Source organism: Narcine bancroftii, chromosome 1 (genome assembly GCF_036971445.1).
Source record: "Narcine bancroftii isolate sNarBan1 chromosome 1, sNarBan1.hap1, whole genome shotgun sequence".
Classification (NCBI taxonomy): Eukaryota; Metazoa; Chordata; class Chondrichthyes; order Torpediniformes; family Narcinidae; genus Narcine; species Narcine bancroftii.
Genome location: NC_091469.1, coordinates 300,120,513 through 300,144,098, shown reverse-complemented (window position 1 = coordinate 300,144,098; position 23,586 = coordinate 300,120,513). Strand labels below are relative to the sequence as shown.

Sequence of the window (23,586 nt, the reverse complement as noted above, 5' to 3'; positions counted from 1 at the left end):
AGTGTCTAAACAACAAAGGAATCATTTTAAAATGGCGATCCTTTTAAGCCTGCCGGAACTGCTGTTTTCTCCTCCTCCCTACCCCCCCCCCCCCCCCCCACCCCGCTCACCTGAGTTATGCTGCCATCTTTTCCCTTGCTCGCCTCCACTGCTGTGCCTCGGGGAATATCCCCTTTTTCAGTTCCTCTTTGCTGGCGTTGGTATAGCAATTTCAGCTGCATGGGGGATTATGGGCAGTGATGATGGACATTTATCCTGCATTGAGCAGCCACCAGGCCAACTGAGAGCACCGCAATGCTGGACGGGTGTCAGTATACAGCGATTCAGAGGTACTTATAAAGAAGCAAAATGACATGGGATATTCCAATGTTAGTTGAGCAATGGGTCATGCTGGACAGGTAAGGCACTTGTAAAATAATGATACCACTAATTAGCAACGTGGAACGTAACGGGATTACTTGAGAGTTGAGAGAGGTCAAGTCATGTTTGCTGCCAGACTCCATTGTTGAGGAGCAGATGTCATCTGAAAAAATTCCGGTTTTTGGAGGTTGCTGTTTTTTTAGAATCCCGCATAAAAAGTTAGGCGCCTATAAATCTAACACCAAAAACTCGAAAGTCTACTCAGGTTTTTCCAATTTTTTTTAACCTGTGGCACCTGCTTGGCTCAAAAAAAATTCAGGTAATTGAGGATTTCTGATTATTTTGGATGTCCTTATCTATCCAAAATTTTCCAGAAGTGAAATGATGTCATTTTGGCTTTGAAATTTTTTGGATAAATGAGGATTTCTGATTTTTTTTAAATCTTCAATTACCCCCAAAAATATTTTGGAGCCGAATAAGTCCAAAATAATTTGGATCATTGAGGATTTTGAATAATCTGACTTTCAGATAATCACAGTTGTAACTATAACTACAGTCTAACTTAAATGCAGGTACAAAATCTTTTATCCAAAATTCTGAAAAAACAATAATAATTTCCATGGATGGCATCTGCATACCAAAGCTCGCGCTGGTGGGGGTGGGGGGGGGGAAAATGATCTGGTGCCTTTTATATGCTGTATATGGCTGCCTAATTCATCATTCATCTCACCACCTCTTTTCTCTCCCTCCCTTCTTTCCTCCCCCCCCCCTCCCCCCACCACCAGTCACAGGGCAGCTGGTGGGGTGGTCAAAACTAATCCCATCGGGCGCTACCACCTTAATTCCATCCCCCTTTCTCAGTCCACCGCTGCCGCTATAACCCCTTGACCCCACTCCTCAGTCCAGAGAACCTTTTAGTTGGAGTGTGTTTTGCGCTAGTTTGAAATCAGTGCAGTTACTTAATATATCACCGTTTAGTATTTATTCATTATCCAAAGAATTCTGAAAAGTGTCTGGTCCCAAGTGTTTCGGATAAAATATTCTGTAACTGTTAACACTTGTGGACACTGCACCACTTCAACTAATTATTTTAACTAGAAGGACTAAACAGTCTACCTTGAAAATCCATTAAACTGTGAAAACAGCCTTCTAAGTCACAGCATATAGTCTTTGAAATGTGCTAGAGGGTGTTTTCTCTCCTGGATCTTCTCTGGATGAAGAACACAGAACAGGAGTACGAACATCTAAAACAGATAACCTCTCATTGCTAGTTGTGTATCCAGTGCTTGGCTGGGATCTTGCCCTTGTCTCAGTAATCAGTCATGGGGCAGCAGAGTCAGGTTGTGCTAAAGGTGTAAGGTCTGGAGGATTGTCTGAAATTGGCCCTGAAATAGGGTCCTCTATTGATCTTAACTGAGCGATGCATTGTTTCCATATCTTGTCACCCACCAGTGCAGAATATGAACATGGACTTTGCTTCTTGAGAAGCACGCCGCTTACCCATGTTTACTTATGCTCCCTGTAATCTTGTACCAATACCTGTTCTCCGATCTCCAGAGATCTTGGTTTATTCAAGGATGTCAACTGCTGAATATGAAGTCCAATGTTTGGCTTTGGACAAGTAATGTCCAAACATCAGTTCTGCCGGCATGCATTGTGGAATGCAGTGTTGTTCTTCATGATAACAAAAATTATGCAATTACGATTCCATGATGTTTTTAATGAACTCTTCACTTTCATCACCTGTTTTAAAAGTCTGAATGAAATGCTCTGCTTCCCCCAATTGTACTCTGATGGTAGGATGCAGATGATATGTGCCACACATTGTTGTTTCATGGGAATTGCTTGAAAGAGTCTGATATAAATTGAGGTCCATTGTCTAAAACAGTTCTATGGGTAATTCATAACCTGTGAACACGCATCATAGACTCAGTTGTCTTTTCTGTTGTCTGCATTCACACACAATCCGCCATTTGGAGTGTGCATTGGCAATAATCAAAGTTCTCCTCCATAAATGGGCCAGCAAAATCAATACTAATTCAGTGCCATGGTTGTGATGGCCATTAGCTTCTGCCTGTGGTGCTTTAGGTTACATTTCTTGGCAGATGTAGCATCTCCAAACCATCTCTGCAATATCTATGTCAGTCATCTGTCAGTCGATGACCACCAGATGTGCATGCCCCTCTGCTGGCGCTGGGTACATTCTTCACTGCACCAATTGCCTTCTAATCAAGTTGGATGTGCGGCAACCAATCCCTTCCAAACAAGGCAAGTCCTTTTGGATCTACTATGTAGATAGGTTGTCCTTTCTTCATCTGTCCCTTTTACTCGATGTCCACATTTCCCTAGCACTTTATCTTTCTTTCCTGTAACTGTCTTTAATACCGTCAGACTGTTTCTTTAGGTTTGGGCAGTAGTTTGTCTTTCAGATCTTTCGGCATTAATGACACTACCTCCCCTGTTTCAAGTTCCATCCGGACAGGTTTGTTGTTAACTTTAATACGAACAAGAATTTCTGACCTATGATCAAATACACTAAGAATGCTAACACCCTGTCATCCTCAGAAGTCACTTTTCTTCTCTGGCTCACTGCTAGAATTTGTGTTCCCATGATGTTTTTAACTTTGGAAGATTTTTTTTTAAATCCATGTATTTCTAGTTCTTCCTCCTGTGACCCTCTTTCTGTCTTGGACACTTTGACATGATGTGTCCTGCATTGTCACATAAATAACACTTGACCTTTTTGAAATAACAGTTATCAAGGCTGTTATTTCTTCTGCAGCAGAAATATTCTCTTCACTCTGTGCTCACCATGTATATTATCGATGTGACGATCAGCCATTTTGAAACTCGCAGCTATCTCACAGGCGGACTTGATGGCCAAATTTTTGTGATCAACAATCATTGGGCAGTGCGGTCAGCCAAACCAATTTACCAACATGTCTCTCAAAGCCTTGTCCATAAAATTTCTAAAACTACGTCTCCGATTACTTGTGCAATTCAGCCAAATATTGGCTCACTGTTTCGCCAGCCTTTTGCTCTCTGGTATAGAATTTGTATCTTATGTGATCACTGTTGGCTCTGGGAATGGGTGGTCTCCGACAAGATCATGTAACCCTTTGTAAGACTTGGTATGATCTGGTCACCACTTTGTTCAAAAACAAGTGCTTGTTTTTTTTTTATTGCAAGTCTCAGTATCTCTCATTATGGGCAATGCAGTACATATCAAACCTATCTAGGCAATCATACCAGTCTTCAGTCTCTCTCTTCCCCAAATTGTCCTTCACCATTTGTCATTTTCACTATTTAATATTCAGTACCAAAGTCAATCCGCTATTGAAGTACTGTTTATTCTCACTCTTTCGTTGCCTTTGTCATGATTTTTTTTCCCCAAAGAACACGTGCTTTCATCCTGTTGCTGCTTGTTTTGCCACAGAAATGATCATTTCCAACCTCTGCTGGATGATGGAATCTACAGGATTTTGAGTAGAGGGTAGAATTTTTTTATCCTCGTTGCTGATTCTGACATGTATTTACCCTAAACAATAGTCTCACACGATAGGAGCTGTGATCACTCTTTATTCTGTTGAAGATGGGGTCTATCTGAACATGCATATCAAATGTAACTCAGTTCATGTTGTCACATGGACATGCATGTTCCCATAACAGCTGAGGCTCTTTCATGGGAGGAGATGGGGTTTTTTTCCAGGAAGATATCTAGTGGTTTGCCTTTTTTCCACACCATAGATTTGCCTATAGCAAGCAATTGCATTATTTATTTTCCCCCTCGACTAAAAGGTAACATTCTGCATTGGGATCCATGTTTTCCTGTTTCAGTGCACTGTTGAAGGTTGAAAGCATTTCTGCTAGACCTTTCACAGTGAATCTTTTGACAGCTCCTCTTCCTTTTCTCTTGCTGCTTCTGCAACTTGCTGCTCTTCCAGTTCAAGCAATTCTTCATTTGTCAATTCCTCAGGGATAGTTTCTATCAGCTGACTTGTATCCTCATCATCCACATCAAGTTGTAAAATGGTTTTCCAGCTCACTGGTAGTGTTAAATTGCACATCATAGTCAGGTCACAGCTTTTGCTTTCAGCATCTTGAACAAGACCTGATCCTTTGCTGTGATCGTCATGTAGCTCAGGGGATCTGCTTTTGATTCTGATCTTTTCAATCTTTTTATTAAGTTTCAGATAAATAAATGTAAGAATGATACAAAGAGATTATATTGACAGTGGTTAACATATACAAACACAGACATCAAGTAACATGTGTAAACTGAGCCTCCCAATCGCTTAAAAGGCCAAACATGTAATCAAATTTTAAATACAAAAATATTCCCCTAACTAAGAAACAACAAAAAAAAACCAAAAGCTGAGGTACCATGTTTCAGCAGTTAAACAATTATTTTGTGGTTAATTCTGCTCCTCTACACTCTCAAAAGCATTGAAAAGGATCCTGAAAGGATAAACTTGCATCATATGAAAATGTTGAATAAATGGCCTCCCTGTTTCTTCAAATTTAACTGAGGAGCCAACATACCTTTTCTAATTTTTTTTTCTTCTAAATTTAAACATGATATAGTTTGGGAAAACCATTGAAATATAGCAGATCTTTCCATTTGATTAGAATGGATCTCCTGACTAATGAAGTAACCAATGCAATCGCACGACATGCTGAAGCAGATAAGTGGCCAGAGTCCAAAACTGGTCGTCCAGAAAGGGCAGTAATAGAATAAGGTTGTCGGTCAATGAGCAAAACTGCTGAAATAATATCAAAAATATCTTTCCAATATTTTTTCAGGAAGAGCAGGATCAAAACATGTGACAGGGAAGCCACATCAGAATTACATCTGTCACAGACATGGTTTATATGGGAGTAAAAACAAGCTTGCTTGTCCTTGGACATGTGCCCTATGAACCTCCTTAAACTGTATCAAAGCATGTTGAGCACACATTGTAGTGTGTTAACTTGATTGAGAATTTTCTCCCATGTTTCTATAGGTAAAGGTGTCTGAAGCTCTCTTTACTATTCATTCTTAATTTTGTCAAAAATCACCATGTATTTTCAGGATCAAATCATAAATTGTTCTTATTAAGCTCTTCTAAAAAGGGTTGATTCTGATCTATCCATGTTGCAAGCAACTTCTCTCCATTTCAGCTATAGATCCCTCTCACTGCTTAGTTATTATTGTTGATTTCTTTGGTACAGCTCCTTTAACAGCCTGGGTAATTTTTCGTTCGATTCTTCAATATTGAGATTATGCTTGAGTGAGACCGTGGTTACAGTTGAGTGAGACCATCCAAAGTGGCACGTTATAACATTTACAGTTTTACCACTTCCATATTGCTTTACCACTTTTAGCTTCTTTTCCAAATTGATAGCACGTCTTTTTGATTTCTGCCAGAGGTTTGCTTGGGGCTGTTTAGGGGCTATGATACTCAGTATATTTTCAGCTAAAATTTAGCCAATAAGATAACAAGCAAACGAGACTACACAGCACGTGATCAGATACCAGATGTCGGTGTCTCGTATGCTATCAAGACTAGAAAAAAATGATACAGTAGTGTTTTTCCATAGTAAATAGAGTACACTAACAACAATAAAAAGTACATACATGTTCTTGAAATCTGTTATGTATCAAATGTGTAATGCATGATTTGATGTCTGCTAATGCCTGCCAACATCAGTCCCAGAGTAAATTTAAACATTTTTATTAAGCACTTATGGTGACTTCAGACATATCTGCGATCAGACATTACTTGATCGGGGTCAAGTTGAGGTATGGATATACTCTGTAGAAATCTATTTATATATTTGTTCATCCTTTTCAGTTTAACTGTCCAATGTATCTTTCAGCCCATGGAGCTTTTCCAAATTTGTAACTTTTGTATCAACTTTTACATTATGAACCACATCATTTAATAAACTACCCTTTTCTTGCCTGCCTTTGTTGCATGTTTGAACCAGTCACTCAAAATGACATTAAACAAAGTCTGCCATTACTGTAGTTGTAATTTTACATACAAAGCCTGGCAAAACTCAGCAGGTTATGCAGGGTTCTTGATGTAGCAAAGATGAATATGCATAACCAAAGATAGCAAGGGTCCAAATAGTAGCAGTGATGTGAACAACAAATTAAAAGAGCAAATAGAAAAAGTGTTTTAGAAGAGCAATATTATGGCAGTCATTGGGAATTTTAATATACAAGTAAATTGTGAAAACCAGGTTGGGACTGGATCAGAGGAATGGCTGCAAAATGGTTTTTTTGAGCAGCTTGTGGATGAGCCCACAAGGGGTCGACTGTATAGGATTGGGTGTTGTGTAGTAGCGATTAGAGAGCTTAAATGGACCATTAGGGGCAATCAGATCTGTTGGTATCTCAGTGGAGTAAAGGGAATTAGTGGGGTGAGAGAGGAATTGCCCAAAGTAGATTTGAAGGGGATGCTAGTAGGTAGGATGGCAGATGAGCAATGGATGGGGTTTTTGCAACAAGTATGTAATATGCAGGATAAACACATGCCAAAAGAAACAGGAAAGAGGACTATTATATAAATGGTATCTGTTTCAGAAAAGGGGAGATGCAGAGACTTGAGTGTTGCTGTGTATCAGGCGAATGCTATGTTGGCATTCATAACAAGAGGATTTGAGTACAGAGATCCTGCTACAGCTGTGAGACCATGTCTGGAGTACTGCATGCAGTTTTGTTCTCCTTATCTGAGGAAGGATATCCTCGCCATGGAGGGGGTGCAGAAAAGATTCACTAGAAAGATACCAGGGATGGAAGGACTAGGATATGAAGAAAGGTTGGATAGACTAGGCTTGTATTCTCTGGAATTTAGAAGATTGAGGGGGGATCTTGTAGAAACATATAAAATTCTTAAGGGATTAGACAGACTAGATGCAGGAAGGTTGTTTCCAATGCTGGGAAAAACCAGAACCAGGGTCACAGTTTAAGGATAAGGGAAAGTTTTTTTTAGGACTGAGATTAAAAATTTCTTCTCTCAGAGGGTGGTAGATCTGTGGAATTCTTTGCCACAGGAAGTAGTTGGGGCTGGTTCCTTGTCAATATTTAAGAGTAGGTTAGATCTGGCCCTTGTGGCTAAGGGAATCAAGGAATATGGGGAGAAGGCAGGAACTGGGTATTGATCAGCCATGATCATATTGAATGGGGTGTCAGCTTGAAGGGCCAAATGGCCTATCCTGCACATATTTTTCTATGTTTCAAATGCAAAATTGTCAAAACTGCAGCTGACAAGGGAATTTAAAGCCAATGTTAAAGCAAAAGAGGATATACAAGGAAGCAAAAATTAATGGGAAGATAGAGGATTGTAAAGCTTTTATTAAAAAAAAACTTGCAGAAGGTAACTTTAAAAAAATGAGGGAAAAGATGAAGTATGAAAATAGGCTTGCAAATGATGTCAAAGAGGACATAAAAAGCTTTGATTTTTTTTAAAGAGTAAGAGGGATGAGTAAATAGAGAACAACTAGAAAATGGCACTGAGGAAATAATGGTGGGAGATGAGGAGATGACAGAACCACTAAATGAGTATTTTGCATCAATCTTCACTGTGGAAGACATTAGCAATGTACCAGATTACCAAGGGTATCGGGGATGGGAAGTGAGTGCATTTACCATTTCAAGGAAGAAGGTGTTCAGAAACTAAATGGCTTAAGGATAGACTCGTCTCCTGTACCAGATGGATTGCATCCTCTGGTTTTGAAAGAAATAGTGGTAGAGATTGTGGAGGCATTGGTAAATGATCTTTCAGGGATCAATTGATTCTTGCATGGTGATGGAGGACTGAAAATATGCAAATGTCACCCCACTATTCAAGAAGAGGAAATTATAGACCAGTTAACCTGATATCAGTGATTGGGAAGATGTTGGAGTCAGTTGTCAAGGATAAGATTAAAGTACTTGGAGGCATGTGACACGATAGGACAAAGGTCAGCATGGTTTCCAGAAGGGAAAATCTTGCTTGACAGACCTATTGCAATTCTTTAAAGAAATAACAAGCAGACTCAGTGAAGGGAATGGCAGTGAATGTTATGTATTTGGATTTTCAGAGGCCTTTGACAAGGTGCTGCACATGAGGCAACCTAACAATATAAGAGCCGATGGTACAAAAGGAAACATACTAGCATGGGTAGAGCATTGGCTTATTGGCCAGAAGCAGGGAGTCTAAATACAGGGATCATATTTTGTTTGGGTTCCAGTTGCTGAAGGTCAGTGTTGGGGCTGTGTTTTGTTGTATATCTGTAATTTAAATAAATGGCTTTGTAGCCAAGTTTATGGATGATAGATGTAGGTGGAGGAGCTGTTAGTGTTGAGGAAACAGGGAGGTTGCAGAAGGTCTTCAACATATTAGGACAATGGGCAGAGAAGTGGCAAATGAAATACAAAGTGAACTGTCATGCACTTTGGTAGAAGAAATAAACAGGCAAACTTTTTTTGAAGTGGGGAGGAAAGTGAAAATTCCCAGATGTGAAGGGAATCCTCATGGAAGGTACCCTAAATGTCAGGTTGCAGGTTGAGTCAGTGATGAAGAAGGTAAATGCAATGCTGGCACTTATTTAAAGAGGAATAGAATATAAGAGAAGAGATGTGATGAGGCTTTATAAGGCACAGATGAGACCTCATTTGGAATATTGTGAGCTGTTTTGGGCTTATTTAGTAATGATATGCTGTTAGAGAAGGTTGAGAGGAGGTTCACTTGGATGATTCCGGAAACAAAAGGGTTAATGTTTGATGGCTCTTGGCCTGTACTTGTTGGAATTTACAAGAATCAGGAGATCTCATTGAAATATTTCAATTGTTTATAGTCATGGACAGTGGGAGAGTCGATAACAAGATGACACAACTTCAAAGTTGAAGGGTGTCCACTTCGAGCAGAAATGCAGAGGAATTTCTTCAGCCAGAGGGTGGTGAATCTGTAATTTGTTGCCACAGGTGGTTGTGGAGGTTGTCATTGGGTGTATTTAGACAGAGATTGATAACTTATTGATTAGCCATGGCATCAAAAGTTCTGGGGAGAAGCCCAGGTAGAGGGGCTGAGTGGGGAAAATGGATTGAATGATAGGGTAGACTCAGTGGGCTGAATAATTTATTTCTGCTCCATGTCTTATGGTCTTAGGCAAAAAAAAGGCAGGTGGGTTGGAGAGCTTGAGGAAAAAAGCTCATGCTTGTGAATGGCAGGGTAGACTCGATGGGCTGAATAACCTACTTGTGCTTCTATGACTTAGGCAAAAAACATACGGGTGCCTGAATTAATTGGTCGGGTGAGGCGCACAGACCCACAAGCAAGAGGTCATAGGTCGATGTGGGTGGGGAAAGCATGAGGGAAAAAAAAAGCTAAGAAACAGTGCGTTAAGGGAGAGCTCTGAATGGAGAGGGAAGGGTGGAGGAAAAGAGAGGGATGGGGAAGAGATGGAGACTGGGAAGTGGCCTAACAAACTGGAGAAATATACGTAAATGCCATCTGGGTTGGAGGGTACCCATTTATGATCCTCTAATTTATGTGTGGCCTCTGGCGGTACATGATGCTACGTAGAGACTTGTCGGCTCAGGACTGGGATGAGGAATTGAAGTAGTTGGGTAATGGGAGATTTCTGCCATTGTTGCAGACCGAGCAGTGTTGCCTAATGAAACAATCTCCCAGTCCTCATTTAACCTCTCTGATGTAGAGAAGGCCATCATAGGAGCATTGGGTGCATTAGATGATCCACATATTCACCAATGTTGCTTCACTTGGGAGGACTGCTTTGGTGAGGGAAATGGTGTGGGTGCAAGTGTAGAACTTGCTCCGATCACAGAGGTAGGTACCAAAGGGTTGATTAGTGGGAAGGGATGAGAGGGCAATGGTGTCACAGAGGAGGGTGCAGTGCCTGTGGAAGGTGGAGAGGGGAAGATGTGACTTGACATGGGATCTTCTTGTAGGTGAATGAAATTGCGGATGAAAATGTGTTGGATGCAGAGGCTGGAGGGAGGACAAGGGAAATCCTGTCCTTGCTGCATCCAGGAGCAGAGTGGGTCAGGACAGATGTGTGGGGAAAAAGAGGTGCGAGTAAGGGCTGTATTGATGGTGCTAGGGGATGCCGTGCTTTTGAACAAGGGCTTACTGGATAATCTGGAATGAAACACCTCATCCTAGGAGCAAATGCGACAGAGGAATTGAGAGAAAGGAATAAATAGAATCTTTACAGGGGACGGGGTGCGAGGATGTTTCATTGAGGTGATTGTAGAGTTGGTGGGTTTGTAGAAAATGTCTGGAAAGTTTGTCTCCCAAGGTGGAGACAGAAATGAGAGAGTTCTGACAGGTGGTGACTTTTTTGATCAGGGTGACATGTAGCAGCAAAGTGGATAAAGTTGACGAGCTCATCATGGGTGCAAGAGGTAGTGCCAATGTAGTCATCAGTGTTGCAGAGGAAGAGTTCGGGAGCCTTGCCTATGTAGCTTGTAGCATAGGTTGCTCCATTTAGCCAAATAAAAGGCAGGTATAGCTGGGACTCATGCAGGTACCTATGGCTTTTCATTTGCCTTGGAGAAAGTGGGATGAGTCAGGAGAAATTATTAAGGGTGAGAACAAGATCTGCCAGGAAGAGGAGAGTGGTGATGGCGGGGGACTGGTTGAGTGTGTTGATAAAGAAACAAAGGTTTTTCAGACTTTTGGTGGGAGATGAAGGTGTATAGAGATTGGATGTCAATCGTTAAAATGAGGCAGTTGACTTCAGGAAATTGGGTTGCTGAGGTGATAGCGGGCACATGAAGTATCATGGATGTAGGTAGGGAGAGTCTGGACCAGCGAGGAAAGAATGGAGTTGAGGTAAGATGATAGTAGTTTGATGGTGGAGAGAGGCATGTGGAATCATTGGGTCTACTGGAACAATTAGGTTTGTGCATTTTGGGTTGGCAGTGTGAGGTTGGGAAACCATAAATTTGGAGGCCTTGGGAGGGAGACAATTAGAATAATGAGGTTAGAGATGGTTATTTATGATGGTGGGTTGATGTTTTTTGGGGTTCTGTTGAAGGGGCAAGAAAGGTGGCTGACAGCTGTTGTCTGGCCTCTGCAAGGTAGAGGTCAGTGTGACATACTGCAACAGCACCATCTTTGAGGTGTTAATTGTGAGATTGGTGTGGAGAGAGTGAGGGACAGTGCATTCTGAGGGTGAGATTAGAATAAGCGAGGGGAGTGGTCAAGTTGAGACAATTGACATCTCAGTGGCAGTTGGAAATGTAAAGATCCAATGTGGGCAGATGGCTAGCACGGTGTCCAAGAGGAGGAAAGCTTAAGGTGGGAAACCATCTACAGTGGGTGCTAGAAGATGATGGAAGTGGCACGAAGACTAGGGCAACGTAAGAGTTTGGCATTATGATGTGGGCAACCCTTGTTTACTTGCTACTGCATTTTTCTTCCCACTCTTCCTTTCTCTTACACACCTAACATTACTTATAAGTACATTCCTCTTGAAGAATAAAATTCTTCACACCAGAATCAGTATGAAACGACTGGTTTTGCAATGCTCATTGCTCTTGAGCTGAAAATTGAAATAGAAGTAGTGTTTGTTGAATGGACTTGGCATGTAATTTCCTAGAATATATCAAATTAGACTTGATGGAAGACTTAAAACATTGCCAGCTATGTTCCTACCCTTTTTACTATTTGCTGTAATGTATTAAGTAACCAGTTATTTATGATGGTAGTAATGCCATTAGCTATAAAATGTGCTGGTGCTGTGGGTGTCAGCTGTTTGACAAATACCTGGGTATCTAGCAAGGAAAATTAAATGTGGAGCAGAGAGGATTGAGGGAGAGGAATATTTGAGGGGGAGGATTGAGCAAGAGTGGATAAATTGGGGAAAACCAATGAGGATTTGTTAAAGGTCAGTTAACTTGAATAGTGATTGTAGGGTTTCATTGAAGAAAATACAGTTGTGTGAATGGACTTTCAAATTTTTTGAATGTTGTTTAATTGATACCATCAAAATTGTAAACCAAATTTTAAAAGGCTCTCTGCCAAAAGTTCTGTTTGTCCCTGATTGCTTTGGACTTGGGTTTTAGGATATAATTTTTCAAATTTTCAAGCATCTTAGAACTTGTTATAAACTGAAAAGAGTAGTAATCATTCAGTAATATATTGATTAATGTTGTGGAATCAAACACGGAAAATAGAAATTAAAACATAGCGATGCTCCATTTCAGTTGGGAAAAACAAATGGAAGCACTAAGTGGGATACGTTTCTAAAAATGGGAGAGGGTCACGTGTATATAGAGTAAATCATATAAAATGAAAGGGCTGGTTGAGAAAGCTTTTTTTTAAAGTAGAATGTGGAATTCTGCTTCATAAACCATGTGACGTGCAGAAAATAACTTTCAAATTAGTAATGTTCTACCATGCGTAGGAGTGGGGCAGTTTCAATTGTAATGTTCAAATGGCCACTGGAAAAAAAGATTATAGTATATGGAAAGAGGGCAGAGTCTCCAAATAATTTAATTGCTCTTCCAAATCTGGCATGATTTGGTACTCTGCACCAAACTCCTATTTTGTGATACAGTATGTTTCCGATTATCCAAAAACTGTTCTACCAAAATTATTGAATATCTGAAAAATAAATTCGTATGAGGTATGTCACAAATTGAAAAAAGTTGATTTTTTTTTTACCCACCATGCTCAAGTGGGCTACAGGAAATCTGTTTTTACAAAGGAGACATTTGTCCACAGATGGCACATTGAAGGAAAGGATAGCACTGATTATTTATTTATAAAAATTGTCCTTTTTTTTGCCATGAATTACAGCAACTTTGGGAAAAATTGCATTGTGGCATTCTCAGAATTTGAATTAAATGCCATGCTCTCTCCCCGCCTGCCCAAGCTGCTCCTTCTGTCAAATACTCTTTCAGTGGGTATTTGACAGAGGGAGCTGAAATTCTGCTGGGGGACAATCCCTGGGACAGTATGTGCAATCTCCTACCACTTATAGGTGAGCTGAGACCTCTGGCTCCAGGGCAGGATCGGCGACGGTAGTGGGGAGGTATCAGGGATTGGTGACAGCCAATATAAGTATTCTACTGATGCTATTGGGCAGCTTAAAGAAATTTCTCGATTATCTGAAAAATCCATATAACTGATATAGGTCAGGTCCCAAGAATTTTGGATAATCAGAAATGAATTGTACTGATTTCATTTTGAGCTTCACCTTGAATCTTCTTTAATATTTCAGGAATCGTTCAGTTTCTCCACACTATGATGAGATGCATGGCACCACTGATTTTACTATCAATGTTGTTGTGTCACAGGTGGCAAGTAGTGACATTAACACCAGTATCCAGGCTCTTGCCCAGGTAAGATCTCAATGCTGTTTGTGGGTTCAACCATGTGAATATTAAACTGTAAACTTTTTTTTAATGCCCATTCTTTTGGATCCTGAAAAGTGAGCATCCGACTTGTGTTTACCACATTTTGTAATCTGATTTAGCACACTAACTTTGTCAAAAGAGGGCAAAACCCTAGTTAAGTGAGTGTTGGAGAGCATGCCTGAAGTGACAACTGAGGTATTCAAAATGGTGTGATTACATCAGGAAGACGTGCATGCAGAAATTGAGATGCGGCTAATTTATCCCAAAATAGATCTGATCAAGTTTCAGGCACCTAAGTGTAACAAATGATCCAGCGTAACATAAAAGTCCAAAATGTGAGCCTTAAGCATGTCTTTAGCTCACATTGAGTGTAATTCCATTGAGGCTTCTGAAATCTGTATCCATTTTTCTAATCTGTCCTGTTGCACTCACTCCACATATTCAATGGATTCACCTCAAGGACTGCAGTGCTGAAGAGTTGTTCTTAAGAATTTGCTCCTATTTTTAACTAAGTTATTTGGTATAGCTGCGAAACGAATCTGTCAAGTAACTGAAAATGTGCCTCGTACCTTGCTTACAAAAAGCAGGGCTCTCATAGTTTGGCTAATTATCATATGACCTCTAATCTGTCATGTGCATCATAGAAGGTATTATTGACGGCAATCATGGAACTTTTGTACCTTTTTATTTTGCTTTCTGCCATGACTACTTCAGGCTGTTTTTAAATTCTAGTCTGAACATTGAGAGTTAAATTCTAGAAATGAAATGAAATAATGCCCTAAAGCTACATTTGCCCATTCGTCATCAAAGAGTTCTGGTAAAATTGGAAGTTAAAGAAAGTGTGTATATTCTAGATGAGTTTTTGTACACTTATGATTGTTAGTTATTCAATTGCCCCATTGCATTGTTGCAGATTTCCTCAGGATAGTATCCAAAATATTTTAATGTGTTCATGGAACATGGGTGTTACTGGGAATGTCAGCAATCTATAAAATTTGGTACTGTATTGACAAATTCAGGATTTGTATTCAGATTTTTTGCAAATTAAGTAATCTCTTATTGCTTTCAGATTGATGAAGTTTTGCGACAGGAGAGCAAAGTTGATACCATGTCTGGTCACATTGACCAGTTTCTTATTGCAACCTTCATGCAGCTCCGATTAATTTACAATGCGCATATGGCTAATGAAAAACTTAACAAGACTGAAATCCTAAAGCTTTACAGCTGTATTATTGGGAACATGATTACGGTATGGTTTTGTATGCTAATTTGGAATGTCATTTTGTGAATGAAGATCTGAACTTATGGTTATTTTAGGAAGATTTGGGAAGTTTATCTTGCAGATTATGTTTAACTCATGGCCGTTATGCCTTCCACATGCTGCTAAAAAGGGAACAAATTTGAAAAGATTCAAATGAATTTAAAATAATTTTCTCCAATCCAAATTCAAGACTATCACTGGTTATCTAGCTTGCATCAAAAAGATGGGAAGCTATTTTCTAATAGAGTAATGGAAATGTGAGAGTGATGAGTTGCACTATTAAAGGAGTAGTTGTACAGTGATATAACTACTTCTTTCTGAATCCTGAGGACAGATCAATGTGCACGGGGCCATCTGACTCACAAATGCAATAGAGAGTGGGTTGACTATTGTGCATGAGATAACCGTACATCTCCCAAGACCTCTGCATCCAACTTGCAGTCTATGCTGCCACCTAGCGCTGCATCATCAATGAGCTTTGTTCCTTTGGCACAATCATCTCCTTGATTTGATCAGACTTGTTTGTTTTGTTTCTTGTTCAGTTATTCCAAATAGAACCATTGGCCAAAGAGGCTTCGATGGGAGTTTTGAAAGATTTGATGCATGGATTAATATTATTGATGTTGGATTCGCGCTTGGAAGATTTAGATGAAGGTCCACAAGTTATACGATCAGTCAATTTGCTGATGGTAAAGGTCTTGGAAAAATCTGATCCAACCAACATTTTGAGGTAAAGGGGAAAAGTAGGTTGATATAGCTACATTAAATTGTCATCTATAGATTTCTTGAAACTGGTCTTTTCCTGGTTTAGGAGTTTTCATACTAAGGTGCATCTGATTTGTAATGTATAGATAAAGATACATTGTGTATAATTGATTTGTAAGAAATGTTATTGAAGCCTTTGAAACTTTGGTAACTTTGCCAAAAAAATATGAAGTATTGTTTCAGTAATTTGGTAGTAATCACACAGATGTTAATCATGTCATGAAGGCTTCTAGAAGAATTACACACTTTAAGGAGAAGGGATATCCATGTCATTTTACACATTCCATTTTAATTTTATTATCATCTAACTGTACATGTACAACTAGACCAAATAGGGTTTCTCCAGACCTTGGGATGCACATAGCATGTAATCATCACCCTAAGCATAAAGATTAAATTTAAAGTACATACATATAAATGTTTTGAAATTATTTACTCAGACGGCAGTCTGAGTCTATTTCCCAGCATGGCAGTCCTGGCTCCTATACCTCCTTGATGGTAGTAGGCCAAAGATAATGTGTCCCAGATGGAAAGAATCCTCAATACTTCTTTGAACCCTGTTTAGGCAACACTCTTGGTAATATTTATCAAAATAGAGGAAACTGAGTCCCCGGTGATGTTCTTGGACATTTTGATGATTCTCTGCATTGACTTCCAGTCCAATGCTTTGCAGTTACCATATGTTACAAAGATGCAGCCAGAAAGGACACACTCTATTGTGCCTCTATAAAATGTTGTCAAGATGGGTGCAGGTAACTTTGCCCTCCTGAACCTCAAAAAGTGCTATGCCTTCTTGCCTGGACCCATATCAGGGTCGTCCTTTATATGCACACAAAGAAACCTTGTGCTCTCCATGACAGACTCATTGATACACATTGGAGAGAGGTCAACCTTTGTCCTCCTGAAGTCCACAATCATTTCCTTTGTTCTGGCACTGTTTTATGTGCCTCCCAACCTCTACTCCAATGAGGCCAACTACTTTTGTATCATTCGCAAGCTTGGTGATTGGTTCAGACATGAGTCAGCAGTGAATAGTTGTGAGCTGCCCAGACAGCCTGAGGTGTGTCAGTGCTCAGCATAAGACTTGAGATTTTGCTGCCAACCTCGGCTGACTGGTTTTTGGTCAGCTGGTTTGGAATCCTGTAGGCAGAGAAGGGAGTTGACTCCCAATTATCAATAACAACCTTGTCTCCTTTATGTAAAGTTAGTTTAGCCCCTAAACAAATTGGATAAAAACAGTAATGAAGAACCTTTTCAATTGAATCTTTTTGACCAAAAATCCAAGATCTTGTTATATCACCGATTTTTCATAGAATCTCAATAATTATATCAAATGTATTACAATGTATTTTGATTAAACACAAGTGTGAAGAATGCTGTTTCATTGCTTTAAATACAATATGATTTGTTATAGTTTTTCCTTAAGTAGCTTTGAATGTCTAACTAATGACATTACTATTCCTGTAAAGTGCAGTAGATAATCATTGCTGTTTAGAACATGATTGTTGTACTCTGCAGCTTAAATGAAAACTTTCTTTTGCAGTTCCTTGATTGTACTTCTGCAGGATAGTCTCCTTGCTACGACTAATAACTCTCCTATGTTTTCAGAGATAATAATGAAGGTACTGTATCTAAAGTAATACTCTTCATATGAAATAAACAATGAGTTGACATTTACCCTTGTAAAATATATCTTTACATAAACTCTTTTCTCTTTGATTTTTAGTGTTTGTGGCGTATGATACGCCTTCTCCCAAATAATGTGAATGTTGTCAACGTTGACAGAGTACTTTTGGATGTGCACAATTTCATGAGAATTTTCCCAAGGGAGAGGTTAAAGCAGATGAAGAGTGATCTTCCCATGAGAACCCAGAAGACATTGCTGCATACACTTTGCAAGCTCTTGGGCCCAAAGGTTTGTTGACAGATTGGACTATATTTCTGTTTTGGAAGTTAAATAGAGATTAATCTCTCACACTATAAAGAACTTGCATTGCTAGAGGTTTCTCAGATGTAGGACTATCAGCTGCAAGGGGTATTAACAGAAATGCAGACAGAATCTCACCTGATTTCATTTCAAGTTGATGTGATCTTCCTGTTTTTTTTTAATTCAAGTTTTTAGAAAAGCAAGAGCTTGTAATGTATAGACCTCTCTGGATTTAGTTGCAAGCAAATGAAGGCCAATCATTTTCTGTCTTCAGAGAAAAGCAAGAATTAAAGAACTTGTTAAGTTTAGGAACTGTTTCCAATCTTAAGTTGTTCATTCACTTAAAGTGGAAATACTAGATCATTTGACTTGTCCATAAATTTCTATGTCCTGCATAGAATTGTACAACATTGAAATGTGTCCTTCAGCCCACCATGTTTATACTAACCTTTTTTTCCCATCTAAACTACTCCCATTTGCCCACATTAGAAACACATGATTTTATACCTTACCTATTTAACTCTGTCGAAATATCTCTTGAATGTAGTATTTCACCAACATTGGCAGTACATTCCAAATGTCAACCACTGAGTTTATTTTTTTTAAAATTCTCAACAAGATTGCTCTGTCCTTGGATCCCATGTGCTCTCACCTTCCAGAGCAGTCTACCACGTGGAACCTTGTCAAATGGATTTCAGCAAGGCATATATAAGTCTACAGCTCTGCCCTCATCATTCTTTTTGGTTACATCTTCAAAAAAGCTCAATTAAATTTGTGAGACATGACCTCCCACTTGCAAAACTGTGCTGATTATCTCAAACAGCCTTTATCCTTCTTTGGGCAAGTACCTCTTCTCCCTGGAATACTCTAGTAACTTGCCAATCATAAACATTAGGCTCATTGGGTTGTCGTTCCAAGTTTTTTCCCTGCAGTCCTTAAAGAGAGCTGCCCTTCAGTCTTCCCACACCTCACCACTTAATGACCATTCATAAATCATAGCCAGGGCACCTGCAATTTCATCTATAGCTTCCCACCATATGCCAGAATATATCTGATCAGGCCCAGGTGATTTGCCTAGCATCATGCTCATCAGGATCTTCAGCACCTCGATTATGATATTGACTATTCTCAAGACAATACCATTATCTGCCCAAAGTTCCCCAGTCTTCATACCTTTCTCAGCAATAAAAAAAAAATCCTGAAGTACTTGTTGATGTCCTGGCCTATCATTTCTTGAGGGCCCCTGGGATTTTGTAATGGAAAATATTCTTAGATATAATATGTATAAGTATCTAGAGGGGCAGAAACTGATCAGGGACACCCAACATAGGTTTGTGAGGGGAAGGTCATGTTTGACAAATTTTGTTGAATTTTTTGAGGAAGTGACTAGGAAGGTTGATTAGGGTAGAGCAGTAGATGAGGTCTATATGGATTTCAGTAAGGCCTTCAATAAGGTTCCACATGGAAGGTTGGTGAGTGAGGTTCAGGCGGTGGGGATTAATATTGAGATTGTCAGATGGGTTCAATGTTGGCTAGAAGGTAGGTGCCAGAGAGTCCTGGTGGATAACTGTCTGTCAGGATGGAGGTGTGATGAGCAGTGTTGGGTCTCTTGTTCATCATTTACATTAATGATTTGGATGATGGAGTGGTAAATTGGATTAGTAAATATGAGGACGATACAAAAATAAGGGGAGTTGTGGATAGTGAGGATGATTTTCATGGACTGCAGAAGGATTTGGACTGATTAGAAGAGTGGGCTTAAAGGTGGCAGATGGAGTTTAATGTAGATAAGTGTGAAGTGCTTCATTTTTGGAAGAATAATCAAAACAGGACATATGCAGTAAAGGGGATGGTAATGAGGAATCTTGGAATAATGGTTCATCATTCTTTGAAAGTGGATTCTCATGTAGATAGGGTGGTGAAGAAGGCTTTTGGTATGCTGGCTTTTATAAATCAAAGCATAGAATAGAGGAGCTGGGAGGAGATGTTGAAACTGTTCAAGGCATCGGTGAGGCCAAATTTGGAATATTGTGTGCATTTCTGGTCCCCATATTATAGGAAGGATATCAATAAGGTAGAGAGGGTGCAGAGAAGATTTACTAAAATATTGCCTGGATTGCAGTATCTAGAATACGGAGAAAGATTGAATAGACTGGGTCTTTATTCATTGGAGCATAGAAGGTTGGGGGGGGGGGGGGAGGATTTGATAGAAGTATTTAAAATTATGAGGGTGGATAGACAGAATAGATGTGAATAGGCACTTCGCCTTGAGGGTAGGTGAGATTGAAATGAGGGATTGTAAGTTCAGGGTTAGGGGGCAAGTTTAGAAGTAACATGAGAGGAAGATTCTTCAGTCAGTGAGTGGTGTCTGAGTAGAATAACCTTCTGGAAGAGGTGGTTGTAGCAGGGCCAATTTTGTCATTTAAGAGAAGGTTGGATGAGTACTTGGATGTGAGGGGATTGGAGGGTTATGGATAGAGAGCAGGTTGGTCGGACTTGTGGGGTTCACTTAAATTGGTGCAGACTAGAGGGGCTGAGATGGCCTGTTTCCGTACTATAATTGTTATATGGTTATTGTCTAGTTTGACTACTTGGCATCACTGTTTGAGGATGAGATTCATCTCTATCCTGATTTGTAATGTATTAGGGCTTGATCCTACACCTTTAGCTTTAATGGAAAAGTTTCATCTATTTTTTTCTTGTATCTTCTGGAGGTACAAATTCTTTTTAGGATGGATGGATTGAGTGGTATTTTAGTTGAGATGCAATAACTTTCTTACTGAGGGGAAGGTTTGTGCTGTTAATTCTTTCTGCAGTCATGGCAAAACATGTAGTATTTAAAGTTTTGAAAATTAATCATCAGTGCAGACAAGTAAATTTTAAGTCATTGAGTTAAAATATCTATGCAGTGTTCAACTTGAGTAAACTATTCTTTATATCCCAGATTATGGATCATCTGACACTGATTGAGAACAAGAATGAATCTGAGCTTGAGGCTCACCTACGACGTGTCACTAAACACTCGATGGCTTTATCAGGAGGAAAGACTGATTCAGAAACAGAAAAGGGTGGTTCTACAATAGTATGTATTAAACTGAAAAAAGATAAAACTTTACCAATTATAATAAATCTTGCATTTTACAATTTAATTCTGCTTTTGATTTGCAGGAAGAATGCTTTAGCTTTATCTAAAACCTCTATGGGATTTGCAAATATTTAAATAACTCCATTCTTTAATGTACAGTGTGTTGAGAGTTGGAAGCAAAGTCTGTCTAAAATTTACGGTTGTGTTTTAACTGATAGCACAATTGAAATTGTACAATCTTCCCCTACTCTACTGCCCATGAAGAAAGCTCCATGGCCTTGAATGTTCATCCTTTGGAAGATTGGAATTACCTATGCTTTAGTAATGAAGATCAATTTTGTAATAGTGCAACTTTTTAGTGTTTTCTAACAAATCATGTAATCAATCAAGGCTTCAATTATGTGTTTCTTGTCAAAAAAAATTTGAAGAGCACTTATTTCCTGAAAGTGGAATTGTACTTGAGAATTCAAAGTTCACATTTATTATCAAGTACACACGACATCACGTACAAACTGGAGATTCTTTTTTCTGCGGGCCCGGCAGAATTTCTAATTATCAGTGACTTTAAATTAGACGCAAAAAGAAAGATATTTACACAAAAAAGAGAAATGTACAAAGAAATGCAAATCCAGAAAAGAAATATTCTGTAACAAATAATGTCCTTAAATGAGACTGTTTATTGTTTTGGAGTCTAATGTTTGAGGGATAGCAACTGTTCCTGAACCTGGTGGTACAAGTCTTGTGGACCTATACCTCTTTGCCTAGTTTTAAAATTTAGACATACAGCTCAATAACAGCCTCTTCTGGCCCACAAGCCTGTGATGCCCATATATCTTAAACTGCAACTCCCATGCATTTTGAAGGGTGGGAGGAAACCCACACAGACATGGGGAGAAGGTAAAAACTGCTTACAGACAGTGCCGGATTCAAACCCAGGTCTCTGACACTGTAATAGTGTTACACTAAGTGCTATGCTAATTGATGACAGAGCATGTCCTGGGTGGTGTGGATCCTTGATGATTGTTGCTGCTCTCTGACAGCAGCATTCCATGTAATTGTTCTTGATGGTGGGGTGAGTTTTGTCTGTGACATACTGTGCTCTACTACCTTTTGCAGGGTTTTCCCACTCAAAGATATTGGTGCCCTCATTCTTGGCCATGATGCAGCTGGTCAGCACATCTGTAGAAGTTTGCCATGGTTTCCAATGACATACTAAACTCCCAAAGATGAATTTGTATGGGAAATAAAAAATAGTGAATACAGTGACTATAACTGCCCAGAAGATAAAGATGCATGGGTTTCACTGTGAATTAATAGTTTATTGATCAGTCATTCTCAAGCTTTTCTCAACACTGCTCAAAATTTTTGGTCCCCCCTTCCCTTTGAAGCAGTCAAGTTTTGGTTTCTTCTGTACTTCCCTCCTACCAACTATATAAAAAAGCATGAAAAAAAGTTGTTACTTGAGTTGAAAGGAAAACAAGGTTTTTACTTAAATGTGATGTGGCCATCAGGGGCCCTGTTGAGAATGGCTGGTTTAGATTCAGAATTGGCTTGCCAATACAAGGCAGTGTAGTGGTAGGTGGGTATTTAATCTGGCAGAAGTTCTGACTTGAAGTGTTCTGCAGGGATCTGTGCTGGGACTGCTGTTGCATGAGTATATGTGGGATTAAGTAGATAGGTTGTTTAGTAAATTTGCAGATGACACTAAGACTGGTGGAGTTGGCCTGTCAAAGGATATAGATCAGTTGCAGAAAAATGGAAGACAGGATTCATCTGATCAAGTATGAGATGTTGACTTTGGGAGGTGAAATATCAAGGGAAAGTATACAGTTGATGGCAAGTTTCTTAAAAAGCATTGATGAGTAGAGGGCAGCACGATACATTTGGGTTCGAATCCTGTGCTGTCTGTAAGGAGTTTGTTCATTCTCCCTGTGACTACATGGGTTTTCCCTGGGTGCTCTGATTTCCTCCCATCCTCCTAAAACATGCATGGTTGTTGATTAATTGGGTGTAATTGGACGGCACCGGTTTCAGTGGCCGGAATTGATTCTACCATGTTGTCAAGTTTTTTTCAATTAAAAAAGTTTAGATAGCGGCCATGCAAGATGTTTCTGAAGAACTGAAGATTAGACAGGGCATTAAGTGTAAGAGTATTGCAGCGATCAAAAAAAAACTTTGATTAAGCCTCAACTGGAGTTGCAGATGCTTGAGTGTTTGCAGTTCTGTGAAACAGCTTATGCTCCATCAATCCCCAAAATCAAATCAAGAGCAAATGATCAATTTGCAAGTGTGGAAAACTTGGTTGATCAAAATAATACAATACTATAATAAAACTGCGAATGGTAAAATGTTACTGTCAGAAAATATGAGACTTTTAACTAACCATAAAGATATTTTTGTATAATATTCCAAAACTTAGGATCAGTAATTGTGTATGTGTGTATATATCAAGCCATGAAAGACCCCAACAATGAAGACGCTGTTTACATCCGGTACCGCACGGATGGCAGTCTCTTCAATCTGAGGCGCCTGCAAGCTCACACCAAGACACAAGAGAAACTTGTCCGTGAACTACTCTTTGCAGACGATGCCGCTTTAGTTGCCCATTCAGAGCCAGCTCTTCAGCGCTTGACGTCCTGCTTTGCGGAAACTGCCAAAATGTTTGGCCTGGAAGTCAGCCTGAAGAAAACTGAGGTCCTCCATCAGCCAGCTCCCCACCATGACTACCAGCCCCCCCCACATCTCCATCGGGCACACAAAACTCAAAACGGTCAACCAGTTTACCTATCTCGGCTGCACCATTTCATCAGATGCAAGGATCGACAATGAGA

General features: G+C 39.6%; 1 protein-coding gene and 1 non-coding gene across 6 annotated transcripts in view; both read left to right on the top strand.

The window, feature by feature from the left end:
- The window catches only part of ckap5 (cytoskeleton associated protein 5), a 96,072-nt gene that overhangs the window by 61,214 nt on the left and 11,272 nt on the right, over positions 1-23,586 (top strand). For all 5 annotated transcript variants that reach the window (XM_069905430.1, XM_069905441.1, XM_069905417.1 and 2 more), the window contains 6 exons: positions 13,582-13,702; positions 14,787-14,966; positions 15,521-15,708; positions 17,287-17,365; positions 17,470-17,658; positions 20,615-20,752. In XM_069905430.1, coding sequence (XP_069761531.1) covers positions 13,582-13,702; positions 14,787-14,966; positions 15,521-15,708; positions 17,287-17,365; positions 17,470-17,658; positions 20,615-20,752 — 895 coding nt within the window. The remainder of the gene's footprint in view (positions 1-13,581; positions 13,703-14,786; positions 14,967-15,520; positions 15,709-17,286; positions 17,366-17,469; positions 17,659-20,614; positions 20,753-23,586) is intronic.
- Positions 15,235-15,342, top strand: LOC138752173 (small nucleolar RNA SNORD67). The gene has a single exon (XR_011350429.1). It is a non-coding gene; the product is annotated as a small nucleolar RNA SNORD67 (small nucleolar RNA).